The 17,599-nt window shown below is 37.0% G+C and overlaps 1 protein-coding gene across 1 annotated transcript; it reads left to right on the top strand.

The window, feature by feature from the left end:
- The first annotated feature begins 4,536 nt into the window (after positions 1-4,536).
- On the top strand, positions 4,537-14,471 carry LOC115450634. The gene is made up of 6 exons (XM_037447401.1): positions 4,537-4,733; positions 5,270-5,376; positions 9,868-9,973; positions 11,322-11,400; positions 13,381-13,486; positions 14,359-14,471. Exons 1-6 carry the CDS (start codon positions 4,613-4,615, stop codon positions 14,440-14,442), a joined length of 603 nt encoding a protein of 200 aa, XP_037303298.1. The 5' UTR covers positions 4,537-4,612; the 3' UTR covers positions 14,443-14,471.
- Positions 14,472-17,599: the final 3,128 nt, after the last annotated feature.

Below are 17,599 nucleotides of genomic sequence, written 5' to 3'. Positions count from 1 at the left end.
AAAGTTGTTCAAAAACCGTTGGGAATCATTTGGGGCAAACAAATTCATAATATCGGCAATTACGGGATTTCGAATACCCCTATACAAGAAACCTCCTTTAATAAAACCGACAAGAAGGGCCATGAGTCAATATGCAACCAAACAGTCACCAGCAATGTCTCAAGTTATTCGCGACCTGGTAAACCAAAAGGTACTGCAACAAGTGTTCATGAGGACACCCAGTTTCATATCCAAAATTTTTCTAAGGAAAAAAAGCGACAACTCTTATCGGCCAATCTTCGATCTTCGTGGCCTGAACAAGTTCGTAAAGACAAAACAGTTTCGTCTGATCTCTCATACTGCAGTACCAGACTTCCTTCAACCAGAAGACTGGATGATAAAATTGGACATCTCCCAAGCATATTTTCATGTGCCAACAGCAAAATCACACAGACCTTTTTTAAGGATCAGTTACCAGGATCAGCTATACGAAATGACTTGCCTACCTTTTGGCCTGGCCTCGGCCCCACACCTTTTTTCTTCCATAACATGTTGGGTCGCGGAGACCCTTCGTGCGAAAGGATGTCGGGTCTTAGTTTACTTGGACGACTATCTCTTAGTCAACCAAGACCATTCCAAGTTATGTCTTCAGGCTGCGGAAGCCGTGAGGCACTTGGAAAACCTGGGTTGGAAAATCAACTACGAAAAATCTATTTTGGTACCAACCCAAGATTTGGAATACCTTGGCATTCGATGGCAAACAGCAAAAAATACAATGTCGATGCCCATAAAGAAAATGCAGAGTCTCAACGACATATTGACTCAATACTTGCAGAAAAGCCATATCAATCTGCGGCAATTACAAAGCTTATTGGGTCGCCTAAATTTTGCCAGTTTTGTCGTACCCCGGGGCAGATTACACAGTCGCAACATTCAAGTTTTTCTGCGATATTTCAACAAAATACGGCCCTATCAAAGAAAAATCATTCCAGCAAAAGTATCAAAAGAGATAAGATGGTGGCGCGGAGCTACCAGTCACTCATCGCCGATACACAGAAAGCCTGCAACCCACTTCCTGGCGACAGACGCATCGGATTTGGGATGGGGTGCCCAGGTGGATGGGACCTCAATATCGGGCGCTTGGTCGAATCAACAAAAAAGGTGGCACAGCAACAAAAAAGAATTATATGCCGTAATAGCGGCAATCAAAACAAAGACAGCTGCTTTACGGAACTCACATGTGCTAATACAATCGGACAATCGAACTTTAATTGCATATATTCGAAAAGAGGGAGGGACAAAATCGTTAGGACTACTATCCCTAACCTTCAATCTATTACAGCTAACAGACAAATACAACATAACACTTTCAGCATATTATCTTCCGGGAAGATACAATCTAATAGCGGACAGACTATCACGAGGGAAACAGCCAGCAGAATGGCACCTGCTACCCGCAATAACTGCAGCAGTTTTTCAGAAATGGGGCCAACCAGAAATAGATCTGTTCGCGAGTCGAGACACTGCTGTAGTCAAAAATTACGTCTCAATAGACTTCAAAGATCGATCAGCAAGTTATATAGACGCCTTCAGCAGAACATGGACATACAAGCTGGCATGGGTGTTTCCTCCTCCCAGCCTCCTACCCCGGATACTCTCGCACTTAAACAGTGCGACGGGAACTTATCTGGTAGTGGCTCCAGAATGGCCTCGAGCTTTCTGGCTTCAAGATCTGAAATCCAGAGCAATAGAACAACCACTAGAGCTGCAGAACCTCTCGAAGACCTTAATAGATATAACGACAGCACAACCTCCTCCGCAAGTCGAAACATTAACCCTGAAAGTTTGGAAAATTGGGGGTGGGGTGCCCAAATAAAGAACTGGTCGACACAGGAAAAAGACTTACTAAAGAATAGTTGGCGTCAATCAACCCTTTCAACATATTTACCAGCTCTTAGGAGATGGCTGACATGGTGCACTAACTCTCAAGTAGATCCCAAATCTCCTCAACCAGCTGACATAGCCCGATTCTTAATACATCTCTTCCTGAAAGAAAGGTTATCATACAACACAATTCTCGTTCATAAATCGGCAGTTTTAACTTTTTGTGGTCCTAATATAGAACAACAAACGTTCTCAAATTTTATTATAAAACATACGCTAAAGGCGATAGGCATTGCAAACCCCAAAGTAGTTAAATTACCGTTTACTTGGGATCCGACAATAGTTCTAAATTGGCTTTCGTCTAATCCACCAAAAGACACACTTTTTGAATTAGCCCGTAGAACAGCTACGGTACTGTTATTAGCGTCTGGACGAAGAGTTCATGATTTAACTTTACTCAAAATCTCAAAAGATAATTTTATTGATAATGGGGAAAGTATTTATTTATTACCAGCATTCGGATCAAAAACTGATACACACTCATATCGTCAATCTGCCTGGAAATTAACTAAACATTGCGATGAAAGTATTTGTCCGGTAACATTAGTTAGATCCTTAATAGAAAAGAGTAAGTCAAGAAGAGCAGAGGCTAGCAACGTAGATAATCTTTTTATTACAATATCCAATAAAACGAAAGCAGCGTCACGTACTGTTATTGGGAACTGGATTCGCACGGTGCTCAAAGATAGCGGAATTCATGCTACCCCCGGAAGTTGTAGATCGGCGGTCTCGTCCTTAGGATGGTTATCTAATGTACCTCTTGATGATATATTGTCCCGTAGCAATTGGAAATCATCTACCACATTTTTTAATCATTATTGTCGTCAAATAGAGATAAGTAATAATGACAGTAATTTATTTTTCAAAACATTCACGCCAATGTAAATTATACAAAATTAATATTAATTGTTTTCATGAACTTATTTAATTCACTATTATCTTTTAGAGCGTATCATAGTAATATTTGTAGATATTATGTAACAGTAATCATTATATTGTTATACCTACAGTTATACGCCTTTAATTCAACATAGCGTTGTGTTTTTTAATATTCACCAGCAGATAACAAACACGTCTTCTAAACAATGCTGTATGTTTTCCAGAGGCACATTAATATAGCGGTTTTACATAACAATAAAACCGATATTATGTGCCGAGAGGGAAAACATACAGCATTGCAGGAAATTCTTCCTGGTGAAGACTATGAGCACTAGAATGCCGACGGCCCCCTCCTTAGGTCCCGTCCTAGCTGGTGGCGCCATCTTTTGACTCGGAATTACACTTTGATAACCGGAAATCTGCTTTAAATATGGCTAAAGTATACACGCCTTCTTCTTCTTCTTCTTCTAAACAATGCTGTATGTTTTCCCTCTCGGCACATAATATCGGTTTTATTGTTATGTAAAACCGCTATATTAAAACCGCGATAAAATCCGAAAAATAGTTTAATTTTAATGTCTAACATTCGCGTAAACATAAGAAATCAGTGTATTGCTGGATAATGTCAAAAAAATGACATTAACTTAAAAGACAAAAAAATATTTAAAAATCAAAACTTATATACTGTCCCACTGCTGGGCACGGGCTTCTTCTACTACTGAGAGGGATTAGGATTTAGTCTACCACGCTGTAGTGCGAGCAGACTTCACACACCCTCAAGATTCCTATAGAGTACTTCTTAGATGTGCAGGTTTCCTCACGATGTTTTCCTTCACCATTAAAGCAAACCATATTTCACAAATACATACATAATTTTAGAAAAGGCAGAAGGGTGTTTGGGTTTTGAACCTGCGGACATTCGTCTCGGCAGTCCGTTCCACAACCAACTAGACTATCGCGGTTATTCAGGACAATTAGAATCGTTGCCTGATATAAACTGAATATTGATTTCGTATGTAACATACATGTATTAACTTAGCTAGCAATTTTTATTTATTTTTTAATTATTTAAACTTTATATACAATAAATTTATACAGGACTTAATGCCTAAAGCATTTTCGAACAGTCAACCTTTGGATGACGCAGAGATGAGATTGTGTGGGTGTAAGTATATAAATAAGACAATACATATATTTAATAAAACATACTTACTATAAAATATATACTTAATAGAAAATATAATTCCCAGTGACTTTTATGTTTGTGAATTTTAATAAAGAATTGTCCAAATCCGTTCATTAATGACGGGGTTCTAACATAAAAAAATACGCAAATAATAGGGTGTTAGACTATGTTTGATTTGTGCATTCTTAATATGTAACAGCAATTAGTACAAAGAAGAAATCCTTCTGTGAAAACAGCATTAAAATTCGATAAGAATTGAGGCAGTAATTGTAATTTCAAATATTGCTACGTGCAGGAGTGGGCGTGGAGCGGGAATATCGTTCCATCTCTTTCTTTCGCACGCGTCGTAATGCCCGCTGACGTCACACGCAAGTATTTCGTCCCTTTTCTGTTTTGAAACTAACCTTTACTACTTAATTTCAATGGCTTATAACTTGTAGATTTCTCACGAAATTTTAATGAAAGTTATAAATAAAAATAAATCAAATAAGTACCCTTTTCGAAGTCGATTAAAAAAGGTTTGATTTTTTTTTCTTTATAAATTATACTAAGCAAAGAATTGTTATCGTGACCAACTAGAAAATCGTAAGAATCCAGTCGACTTATAACAAAATTGTAATAAAAATGCGTCCGATAATATTTTTCGTTTTAACAATTTTGAGTTGTGTGCTTTGCAAAAATAATGTGAAATCTTTAACTCAATCTCTAGGTCAAGAAGTGATTGAAATAGAGCCTCCAATCAAAGGTTAGATTTATTTAAAATAACTGGTGGTAGATCTCTCATATGTGAGAGTCCGCCTGGGTAGGTACCACCGCAATGTCTATTTCTACCAAGCAGTGTGTAGTCACTGTTGTGTTCCGGCTCAAAGAACATTGTAGCCAATGTACGAGACAACGAGACAAGCTTGTCGTTCGCCTGGTGGTAAGTGATACGACCGGCCATAAACAGTAGAAACACCAACACCTTGAATTACAAAGTATTGGTATTCCACTGCGCTCGCCATCCTGAGACATGAGATGTTAAGTCTTATTATGTCCAGTAGTTACACTGGCTACAATGTCCTTCAAACTGGAACACAACAGTGACTACACACTGCTTGGTAGAAATAGACATTGCAGTGGTACCTACCCAGGCGGACTCTCTCTTATGAAAAATTTATTGCACTGATTTGGAGTTTGACGAATAAATAATCTTCAATATTTTTGCAATAGGTTTTCTTATCTTAAATATTCTTTAATTTATACTTACCCTAAACACATTCTCGTAATACTATCTTGCAGAACTGCCCCCAGGGTTAGAAGAGGAGCCGTCAGCAGAAAACGAACAAGAAGAAAAAACCACGACAACTATACAACCAGCAACTAAGAGAGCCAGCAAAATTACAACTGTAAGTGAGAATTTATTTTAAGATATTGACAATTATAGAAAGGCATCGATATATATTACGTACTAGATTTGGCGTTCCGTACACTTTGTTCGACTCAACTGTACTGCAATCCGTACATCTGACTTTAGTATGGTTTTATTGAACTGCAATCCATTCAAACTGACTTCAGTATGGTCAATATTAACAGCGTGTGGTTATGTATGGAGTGGCGCTCATAATATAAGAACTTGAGTCTAAATGTAAACCTGGATGTGAACAAAAAATATTAGTCAAATAAGTAAATTAGATAGGTATTTTAAGATAAAATTGACAGACATAAAAATATGTTTTGCTTTTTAATTTCTATAGTAAAGCTTCTGACCCGACAGACGTCCTGTCTTAACTATGAATATTGGATTCGAATTGGCATAATTAATAAAAAAATATTATTCAAAAACATAGTGTTTATTATTGCAATACTCTATTAGTGTTGCCCAAATGCAAGAACAAGACGAGACTTAGCCAGTCTTGGTCTTGGTCTTGCGCCAATACACCTGATCTTGGTCTTGGTCTTGGTCTTGGTCTTGGTCTTGGTCTTGCAGCAAGAGTCTTGCAAGTCTTGCCTACCTATTAGTCTATTACTATTTATTAAAGTTTACTTTAAATCTTAGAAAAACGTATTAGAATTGGAACATTGTGAGCTTGAATTAACATAGCCATAGTAAAGATCAAGCAGATTAATAAATAACTGAAGATTTGATAAGAAATTCGAAAAATCAACTGACCTATATGTCGTTTTCCATGGAAGTAACTGTTTCTTAATAAACATTTATGATTTATAAGCTTACATTTGCTAAAACATGTAAAAAAAACAAATTAATTACAATAACTTAACTGTATTTTTAAAGAACAATACTTATCTGTCTAAAAGAGATTGAACCTTCAACTTATAAGAAATTTAATAAAAGAGTTTTACGATTTATCATTGTATCCCAAAGTAAAAATGAAAAATGATTATTAATATTTCCCAATTGGGACCCGAGTGGGGCCAAAGTGGGAAAATCCCAAAGTAAAAATGAAAAATTATTGTTAACATTTCCTAATTGGGGCTTGAGTGGGATTTAAGTGGGAAATCCCAACGTTGAAATAGTAAATTATTGCTAATAGTTCCGCTTGAATAAATCTAACTAAGATAAACGAAAAACAGAAACAAATATTAAACATTTAACCGCAATATTAGTAATATCATCTAGTTGATTCGATGTACATCAAATAAAGCGACGAATGTAATATTCCCGCTTGGACCAGTGGTAACGTGAACGACTGATGATCAAGAGGACCCGAGTTCGAGCCCAACTGACGACAAGGATGCATTCAACCAATAGTTCACTTTCTAATCGAAATATAAAGTTATAGTACCATCAGAGTCCGTAATTCAAAATTATTTTTGATTTTTTTGAAATTTTAGATTTTTTATAAATTTAGATTGGGATCTGATGGGGATTTTCCCAATTGGGCCCCATTTGGGATTTCCCAATGGGGGCCCATTTGGGATTTCCCAATGGGGGCCCAAGAGGGCTTTGCGTGACATCCCAAAGTGGGCCCCAAGAGGGAAGCCCAAGAGGGGCCCCATTGGTCGCACTTTTAAATTTCTAGTCGGGCTATCCTTACCATTTTATCCCAATCATAATACTACTTGCGTGATCAGTATAATGTATTCATTTTCATTCTAAGCACTCTGAAACTTATTTATTCTTTGGAACACCTGTAGGTACTCTTAAAATTCGAAATTATTTTGCATGAGTATACCTACGCCCTATGGCGGCAATCAAATAGTGTCAAATGTTATGATTTCGGCGTGGCGGCAACGATTGTTTTAGATTTCAAAAGAAGCCGCCGGCGCGTGTATCATAACCATGTACTTCCGAAAAGCGGCAAATTTCTTTGAGAAGTAAGTACAAAACCTTTGATGCCGCATTATCAAAGTGCCGATGGTTAAAACATAGCTATGCATGCACTCAGTTTGATTTTAATAGATATTTTTTATTCGCTATGTTTATGGTATTAGTCGTAATGCGCATAGGTCCAGTTTTTCATATTCTTTGATACAGTTTTTTGCGTCTTATAGAATTCCTAAGCGTACCTACCTATACACCGAACTGTTACACCTAACTACTCAGTGAAATAGCGCTAAGTCCTAGCTGCAAGACGCAAGAGTCTTGCAGGCTATGTCTTGTTCTTGCTCAAGTCTTGCACGGTCAGTCTTGGTCTTGGTCTTGCTAAAAATACGCGGTCTTGTTCTTGGTCTTGGTCTTGCAAAAACGCAAGAACAAGACCAAGACTGCAAGACCAAGACTGAATTTGGGCAACACTATACTCTATGATACGCGCATTCTGTCAATCGCTGACAGTTATTTCAAACAACTGACATTTATGTAAATATTTATATTGTTAAGTTTACTAAAATTTTCTAATGTTCAGCGCAACTTTTTTAATTATTTCTTTCATAACAACCTACTGACAATAATTAACACAACAATATAAGAATTAGCGATATTGTTCATCCGTTCACGAGTGATGCGATGACCAAGGGAAATAGGTATTCATTTTTATATATAAAGACATTGTTAACATTTTGTTATATTATTTTCTTAATAAATTAAAAAACATTATAGTCTATTTAAATTGAAAATGGAACGTTTGTTTGACAAACAGCCAACTCTGCCAAAACATCATACTTCCGTTTATTCATATTCAATATCAATATAAAATACAAGCAAAGGAATCAATAGTCATACAATCACAATATTTTTTTTTATTTCTCAATATATGTTTATAATTTTTATTTAACTTGCTCTAAATGGGCAAATTAATTTAAATTCTAACCTTTATATCTAGACTAGCTTTTGAATTCCGGGATTTTTTCCGGGAATAAAAATAGCTTATAGCACTAAGGATTAATATAGCTAATCTGCTTTGATAATCGAGAGGACAGTAAGTCAAAGGCGGCCTATATTTATTACTAATTTGGAATCTACGTTAAACGAACTTTCCTCGTATCTAGGTTTCATACATGTTACAAATGCATTTTCTTGTTTGGCAAACAGCAGTAAGAACAATAGTAAGTTGGACATAAGATTGAATGATAGGAAATGAATTTTCTTGTTTGACAAACAGCAGTAAGCGGCGATAGCCTAGTTGGTTGTGGAACGGACTGCCGAGACGAATGCCCGCGGGTTCAAATCCCAAAAGACACACACACCTCTGACTTTAATAAAAAAATATGTGTGTATGCTTTATGAATTATCGCTTTCTTTAACGGTGAAGGAAAACATCGTGAGGAAACTTGCATACCTGAGAAGTTCTCTATAGGAATTTCGAGTGTGTGAAGTCTACCAATCCGCACTAGGCCAGCGTGGTGGACTAAGGCCTAATCCCTCTCAGTAGTAAGGAAAGCCCGCGCCCAACAGTGGGACAGTATATATTACAGGGCTGACATTATAGTAAGAACGAAAAGATCTAGTTAACCATGTAATAAAGCATAGGGTCTACTTCGGAAAAAGAAATCATTAGTTTCGGATGACGGATCGCACGTTTCTTCTACCAATAACAATGCTTTTCAAACTTGACATTGGCATAATTATCGTATAAACGATACAGCCAAATAAAATAAATTGGATTGGATTGGATTGTTACTACGAAGTGTTACGGATCCGATGACGGATTCGACGCATCCGATCGGTTCATCGCAATATTTCAGACATGGAATTTGTAAGAACTTATACCCTTTTTAAAACCATCTGCGAGGATAAAGTTCCACTGCTTTCTCCAAAAAAAAATATACGGGGAATTGATCCTACCACTACGGTAAGCTACAGAACGGTGACGGAACTGTAGTAATTTGGTAGTAAAGATAAATCCCAAGTCGTTTCTTCGTTTTGGACCGACGTTTCGACGTTCGTTTTTCGAAGTAGACCCTACCATCTGAACCGCCTTTGCTGTCTCACTACCCTCTCGATTACCACGGCAGTGTATTATAGTATTTTCCAAACGTTTCAGTAGTTCTAGATATAAGTCTTCAAAGTTACAAAGTTTTTCTTTTTATATTAGTACTATACATAACAGCCGATTCTGTATTTTTATACTTATTCTGCTATTCGAGCCGGTCAGCTAGACAATTTTAATTATACGATACTAATGTCACTCAAATGTTTTGCCATCCCGGAACCCCTCCACTAACACTTAAACTTTATGGTATTGTATTAAAGTTTAAATTGACTTTTAAGTATTATTACGAATCTTTTGTATGGGAATATAGAAGTTTTGTTTTTAGTCTTTTTAGACAATTTTTCTCTCCGTACGAACCATCCTCGCACTTCAACGAATATTATAAAAAATAATTAACGAAATCGGTTCAGCTGCTCTCGAGATTTGCGCTTACCAAGACATTCAGCGATTTATTTTTATAAATAGATAGATTGTTATGGTTAAGTCAAATTAAACTCTTTTCAGGTAACACAGAAGACGGAAAAAGAAACCAAAGTGCAACCAGTGACCCTGGAGGACGAAGAGGCGAAAATTGAGAAGGAGCTCGCTGAGATGTACAAAGATAATGCTGGTAATAAATATAGCGACTTTGTAAATGATTTAAAAAAAATGCCACACCCTAACACCAGGCCGCCATAATAGGATATTTGATTAAGATGTTTTTATTACATAGATACGTTGTCCGAGCTCAATACTGGCAAGACGAAAGTAAGGTAATTGCCCGACTTGACGGCCAATGAGCGTGCGGCACTAACGTTGTTACGTAACTGTCGATGTATATATCCTTTTCTAACGAATGCATGCTGCATCTTTTTATTCCTTCTTCGAGCCAATTTGTAATTATATGTACAGGTACGTGACTATAGCAAATAGTGCGCCGTTTTTATGTGCTATTTTGTTAGTGTATGACACGTCTTTTTGTAAAACATCATTGGTATTTGACTTATTTTTGTTTATAACTTTTATAAAATATGTACGTCGTATTCTAAAACAGAAGAAATTGAAATCTGATGAAAAATATCCAAGTTATAAGCCATTGAAATTAGTTAGGGCAGAGTGTCAAGTGTCAACAGAAAAGGGACGAAATACTTGCATGTGACGTCATCGGGAATTACGATGCGCGCGAAAGAAAGAGATGGAGCGATATCTCCACGCCACTCCTGCACGTAGCAATATTTGAAACATGAATTACTGTCTCATTTTTTATCGAATTTTAATGCTATTTTAACAGGATTTCTTTTTTGTACTATTCGCTGTTACATATAAAAAATGAACAAAATAAAATAGTCAAATACCCTATTGTATCGATTGCCGAGGGGCAATCATTCGTCAGTCGACATTGAGTCCTCAGTCCTTACCATCAGGTGCAGTGGGGACACTTTACATGCATAAAAAAAATAAGTATGTGGTTTCATTTAGTAACACAATGACAAAAAGATCATGTATTTTTGTTAATAAAACCATTGTGACGGATCACTATTATTTAATATGATATCTTATTTAAACTTAATGAACTACATTATTGTGGCTGCTCGCCTGCAGCCTATGACAGGAAGAAGGAAGAGGAGGCGTGCCACAAAAACAAATTAAATTACATCTTAACAAATGTTACCCTAAACCAGCTATACTCTAAGTGTGTTCCGCGGAACCCTAGGGTTCCGTGATACCTCTGTCGGGGTTCCGCAAGAATTTAGAAAAAAAAATCAAAACACCTCTCTCAATAATAATTAGTAACTGTTACATTGTACTTTTATTATGCTGATTAATAAAAAATACACTTATAAAAACAATTGTTTTATTGTAGGGTTCCATCAAGTATTTTGCTTCCCAAAAGGGTTCCGTCATTTAAAAAATTTGAGAACCACTGCCCTAAACAAATATAAATGTACCCATTCAACAATTTTGATAAATATTTTCAGACTACAAAGGCGACAGCAGTGAAGTAACGAATGAAGTGACGCCTGTCACCGAGGACAAGCCTGTAGCAAGACAGAGAAAGTAAGATTTTATTACCTACCTTCTTAAACGGACACGGCCAAGTAGGGTTGCCAGATGGCCGGGATTCCCGGGATTGTCCCGGAATTTTGCGTGTTGTCCCGTGTCCAGTAATTTTATTTTGCTGTCCAGTTTTTTCATCAACCAATAATAATAATATCAGCCCTGTATTATATACTTGCCCACTGCTGAGCACGGGCCTCCTCTACTACTGAGAGGGATTAGGCCTTAGTCCACCACGCTAGCCTAGTGCGGATTGATAGACTTCACACACCTTCGAAATTCCTATAGAGAACTTCTCAGATGTGCAGGTTTCCTCACGATGTTTTCCTTCACCGTTAAAGCGAACGATAAATTCACTAAGAATACACACATGATTTTTTAGAAAAGTCAGAGGTGTGTTTGGGATTTGAACCTGCGGACATTCGTCTCGGCAGTCCGTTCCACACCTAACTAGGCTATCGCCGCTAGTTAATAGTTCTAGGTAATTCCTACTTAGTTTAGTGTCGCACCAAAGACCAAAACTCTGATTCCTTTCGTGACCCCAGAAATGTCCAGGAAATGATCAGCCTGGATCTGGCAACTCTACGGCCAAGTGTCCCTACTGCACGTGATAGTAAGTGAAGTCCATTAGAATGTCGACTGTCGAGAGATACAAAGAAAGTAAGATTTAATTATCTTTTTATGCGCGTACGGCAAAGTGACAACACTGCATCTGATGGTAAGTGTAGGTCCAATAGAATGTCGACTGACGAGAGATGATTACCCCTCAGTCGACACAATTATGCCTGTTGGAATCTGATATACACTGATCCCGGAACGCGACACTTACGTGGGCCACTATGGCGGGTTGTAACACCTTACACCACTAGCTATTTACAGATTTGGTTCTGTATTATAATATACAGGGTTTAACACGATTGACTTTATGTAGTAGGTCGAAAGATGGCCTCAATGTGCATTAAACTAGCCCAATTTTGTTGCCAGAAATTGAGTAGTTAAAGAGTTGCTCAGATATTTTTTTTATGAAAATCGACTTTACCATGAAACTTCATAATTCAAAATTCGTACAGAAAAATTAGTCAAATATTGTTTAAAACAAATAAATCGGTTTTCTTTAGAAAAAAAGAAAACATCATATTTCTACAATATGTTATCTTTTTTTTTTATTCCGTGGATAATGTTCATTAATTTCACAATAAAAATGCCACTAAAATTGTTGATTCCATGCATCTCCTAAACTGCGTAAAAGCGATATAAGTACATCAGGGAAACCATATTTCGAAATAATCGAAGATTTGTAAATATAGTTTTGTATGTAAAACTGAGATAGAGAAACTCTTTTAAGGCTTTTTTTAACAAGTTCTAAACAAGATATCATTATTTAGATGAGTTCATTGGATGCGTGTTTTTAAAGCTATCTGACGACATAAAAATCAAGTTTTTTTTTTTTGTAATATCGCTTTTGAACTTAGCACGGCAGTAAAGTCACATAATTTTAATTTGCAGCCAACACTACTAAAAAGACAGCTGATACAGAATATTTTGGCAGTTTAAAATTTACAAAAGACATGAAATATATATTTTTTTAATTTTGAAATCTGCATATTCCCGCCCGTATCGTACCCTGAAAACGTATGGAACGTATGCTCAAGGTCATTTGCTCGGGAGAGAGCGGTAAATACCCTTTTTGTCACAAAGACGTTCTATTACATTACTTTTGCCAGCACCGGATCTCAATTTTTTTCGAAGGCTAAATCTGGATGCTACCGCCTCCGCACTATGCGTTTACCTTTTTTATCATTTCCCACCACGCGGAAAATTGTTTATTTATTTAATGTACTGGGTGCCTCAAAAGTGAAAGTTGCGTGAATTGCGGTTGCCATGTTTGAATTTGCCGCCAGGGACATGGACCCTGGCTTAACCGACGCCCCCTCCCCCGCTCCCTAGATCCGGCTGACTTCACCCCCACTCTTGTTACAGCTTCAAATTCCAGCCAGATCTAAACAACAAGGCCGACATCGAGAGATTTAGGACTTCAATCGACGACATAAGTTGCGACAAAAGAGTCACAAAGAAACTGCTCGGGGTAATGTTATTCTTTAGTATTAATGCGAAAGTTTGTGATGTTTCATTATCATCAGCTGTAGGTTGTCCACTACTGACCATGGGCCTCCAAAGACTTCCAGATCGAGCTATTGTAAGCCCGCATGCAGCTTCCTGCGACTTCTATGAGGTCATCTGTTCTCGTGGGTGCACGTCTGCTGCGCTTGCCAGTTCGTGGCCTCCACTCCAGAACTTTCTTGCCTCATCGGCCATTGTGATATTTGGATGTTTGTCAATGCATACCGTCTCGTTAGATTTAAGATACACTTTCTTTAGTACTATATTGTTTACAACCAATAATGAACTCTTGTGTTATCTTCTTAGGGAACTTATAATAAATAAATATGTTATAATTAACTGGTGGTAAGTCTCTCATATGAGAGAGTCCGCCTGGGTAGGTACCACCGCAATGTCTATTTCTGTCAAGCAGTGTGTAGTCACTGTTGTGTTCCGGTTTAAAGGACATTATAGCCAGAGTAACTACTGGACATAAGACTTAACATCTCATGTCTCAGGATGACAAGCGCAGTGGAATACCAAACACTTTGTAATTCAAGGTGTTGGATGTTTCTACTGTTTATCGGTCGTATCGCTTACCATCAGGTGAACGGCAAGCTCGTCTCGTCAATCAAAGCAATAAAAAAGTTGTGTACTCAGCTCTTTCGTGATAAGTTAGTGTTACCTTAGATTGTTTTTGGATGTCTCGGTATGACTGCCTCGGTGGCGTAGTTGTACTGCATGCGGTACAGCAGCGTTCTGAGGTCCTGGGTTCGAATCCCGGGTCGGCCAAAATGATATTTGGATTTTACTGCTCAGTATCAAAACTAATAATGATTACTCCTACTTTATTTTCAGGATGAAGTTGAAATTAACTCAGCATCTTCACTGAAGCTATCGTTTTTAGGAATTTTTATTTGGATATCTACATTTTATTGTTAAAAATTAATTAAATATCTGCTATTTTGTTATAAATCTATCATTTTAGCATTATAGTCGGTATAATTATAGTTAGACCTTTAATCGTTCTTTATCTGGTGATTAAGGTTCCGCCAGCGTTTGACAAATCGCTGGCTATTATATAAAGCCCCGCCGCATTTTCCTGTCTGTCTGAACGTGATAAACTCAAACACTACCCAACGGATTTCAATGAAATTTGGTATGGAGATAGTTTGAGACCTTGGGAATGATTATATGCTACTTTCTATCCCGGAAAAATGTATAGTGGGACTTTATCCCGGATAACTTTTCACGTAGACGAAGCCGCGAGCAAAAGTTGGTTGACGTATCATCATGATTCTAAGTTTTTTCAATAAAAAATTCTATCTAACTTTATACAATACCTTTTCAAAAGTTTAAACGCGACAAATATATAGAAAGTTAGGTATTTCGAAATCAAACGAAATAAAGATAGTAAATTTAATCCAATCAATAGTTCCTAAGTAAACTATCGTATCTGTAAAAATAGCAATATTTAGTTTTAGCGTTTCGTACTGGTTACTTCCAAATCTATTTAATTCAAAAGTTAATAAAGGAAAAACATTTTATTTACTGGTGGTAGGTCTCTCATATGTGAGAGTAGGTAGGTACGCCTGGGTAGGTATCTACGCAATGTCTATTTCTGCTGCCATACAACAGTGTGTAGATATTATGTGAGAGTCCGCCTGGGTAGGTACCACCGTATTGTCTATTTCTGCCAGCAGCGGTGTGTAGTCACTGTTGTGTTCCGGTTTGAACATTGTAGCCAGTGTAACTACTAGACATAAGACTTAACATCTCATGTCTCAGACGAGCGCAGTGGAATACCAAACACTTCGTAATTCAAGGTGTTGGTGTTTCTGCTGTTTATGGGCGGTGGTATCGCTTACCATCAGGCGAACGGCAAGCTCGTTTCGTCATTCAAAGAATTAAAAAAAATACGCTATAAAAGTTACTATTGCTATTTTTCCAGCTACAATAGCTTACTTGGAATCATCGCAATAATTAGAGGTAAAAACTGTTATTAAATAATTCAAAGATAGTAAGTATTTATATGATCTAGATTTTCGCTTCATAGAATTATATTATCACTGATATAATATTTACAATCATATCTGACTCATGGTTTGATAGTATTTTAACATACAAAATATATTGCATGTTTTAACAATTTCTAAACTTAAGAATACTCAATACTATGGTCCCACAGATCTCTAAATGCTGGTGGTATATATTTTACATCTGCCCGGATAGCGACCGTACACAAGGTGTTAAAACCCGCCGTAGTAGCCCACGTGAGTGTCGCGTTCCGGGATCAGCCTAATTGTGTCGACTGTCGAGGCTTGTCTCTCGACAGTCGACAAAATCTTCAAATCTGTCAATCGCTGACGATTATTTCAAACAATTGACAGTTATATAAAATTTATATTTTCGTTAAGTTTTCTAATTTTCCGCGCAATTTTTTTATTTTTTTCTTTCATAAGAACCTTCTGACAATAACAAACACAACAAAATAAATAGTGAAATCGGTCCAGCCGTTCACGCGTGATGGCGTGACCAAGGGAAATAGGGATTCATTCTTATATAAATAGATTTAACTTCCAGGAAAGCAAAATGGGCCGAAACGATAAAATTTTTGTTTTTACTGACGAAAATAGATACAATACGGATCGATACGGCGCTATCATAATTTATATAGATAAGATCGGATACTTGATACAACGGATGTACATGGTGCGCCATTTTGTTTTGAAAGGCGTTCCTTACGCTCTTTGCGGTAGGCGTAATTCGGGAAGAAATGTAATAAATCGTCGGTTACTGCAAGAACTTATTAACTGACAAATACAAAAGTATGAATTAAGCCACTTTTAGTTTTAGTTATATTGTTTTCCCTATATCATCTTAGATATAATTTTTATTCTTAATATCAAGTGAGTACGTTAAATATTATATTATGTTCAAGGCGTTACAAACTGTACTTGATGATTTTTTTCCATTAGTAAGTTCTTACAGTAAATCTACGAAATACGAATCATTTATCAACCGACTTTAAAAAAAGGAGGAGGTTCTCAGTTCGACTGTTTTTTTATGTTTGTTACCTCAGAACTTTTGACTGGGTGAACCGATTTTGATGATTCTTTTTTTATTTGAAAACTGGTGCTTCCCGTGTAGTCCCATATAAATTTCATTGTTGTTGAAGCTTTGACTTCGGAGATATAGCAGAAAACTCTTATATTTACATTCTTATGTTTATATTGTACTAGCTTTTACCCTTGAGAAAGTTTTTCCGAGATAAAAGTCCCATTATATATTTTGCCAGAACATTAATGGTTGTCTGTAAGAAATTGCCCCGAGCGATAAGACCGCCAATTGTACCTCCTTTCAGCCTTAATTGTTTTAATATTAAGCACAGTGTTTTGTATATGGTGTACAATAAAGCTATAAAATAAACTTTTATAAATAAGAAGCCTATGTTCTTTCCAGAGTTTCAAACTATCTCTATACCAAATTTCATTGAAATACGTTTGATAGTTTTTGAGTTTTTCGCGTTCAGACATACGAGCACGGCAAAGTGACCCCGCTACACCTGATGGTAAGTGGAGTGGGGTCCAACAGAATGTCGACTGACGAGAGATGATTACCCCTCAGTCGACACAATTATCGGCTTGTTTTTTTTTTTTTTAGTGGCTCCCCCTATCTCTACACTTTGGGACACCTGCGAACGGTATACTGGTGTCCCATGGCTTAACGACTGAAGAGGACCAAGAGAAGGGATGGCAAAGGGATACTTGGATGGTAGGGATGGGATTGGGAGTGATTATCTGCCTGTTGGAACCGGATATACACAAGCTAATCCCGGAGCGCGACATACGTGTGCCACTATGGCGGGTTTTAACACCTTGTGTACGGTCGCTGTCCGGGCGGATATAAATGACTAATTAATTAAATAGAAAAAAGAAAACAAACCAAAATATACGAAAGCACACAAATATATTTCTAGATACACAATAATTTATTAATAACTATACTTATTACTTATTTTGACGAAGTGCAACATTGTTCGCTTACGTGATAAATGAAGTATGTTTTTATTATTTTAAGCACAACTTATACATTAATA

The sequence above is a fragment of the Manduca sexta genome, chromosome 1 (assembly GCF_014839805.1).
Source record: "Manduca sexta isolate Smith_Timp_Sample1 chromosome 1, JHU_Msex_v1.0, whole genome shotgun sequence".
Classification (NCBI taxonomy): domain Eukaryota; kingdom Metazoa; phylum Arthropoda; class Insecta; order Lepidoptera; family Sphingidae; genus Manduca; species Manduca sexta.
This window is presented reverse-complemented; position numbering and strand designations above follow the sequence as displayed.

What these genes read in the sequence shown, in the direction of transcription:
- LOC115450634 (XM_037447401.1), top strand. Translation starts at nt 4,613, where the DNA reads ATGCGTCCGATAATATTTTTCGTTTTAACAATTTTGAGTTGTGTGCTT. An exon ending in GAGCCAGCAAAATTACAACT is followed by an intron (nt 5,377 to 9,867) that starts GTAAGTGAGAAT and finishes AACTCTTTTCAG; the next exon opens with GTAACACAGAAGACGGAAAA. An exon ending in CCTGTAGCAAGACAGAGAAA is followed by an intron (nt 11,401 to 13,380) that starts GTAAGATTTTAT and finishes CTCTTGTTACAG; the next exon opens with CTTCAAATTCCAGCCAGATC.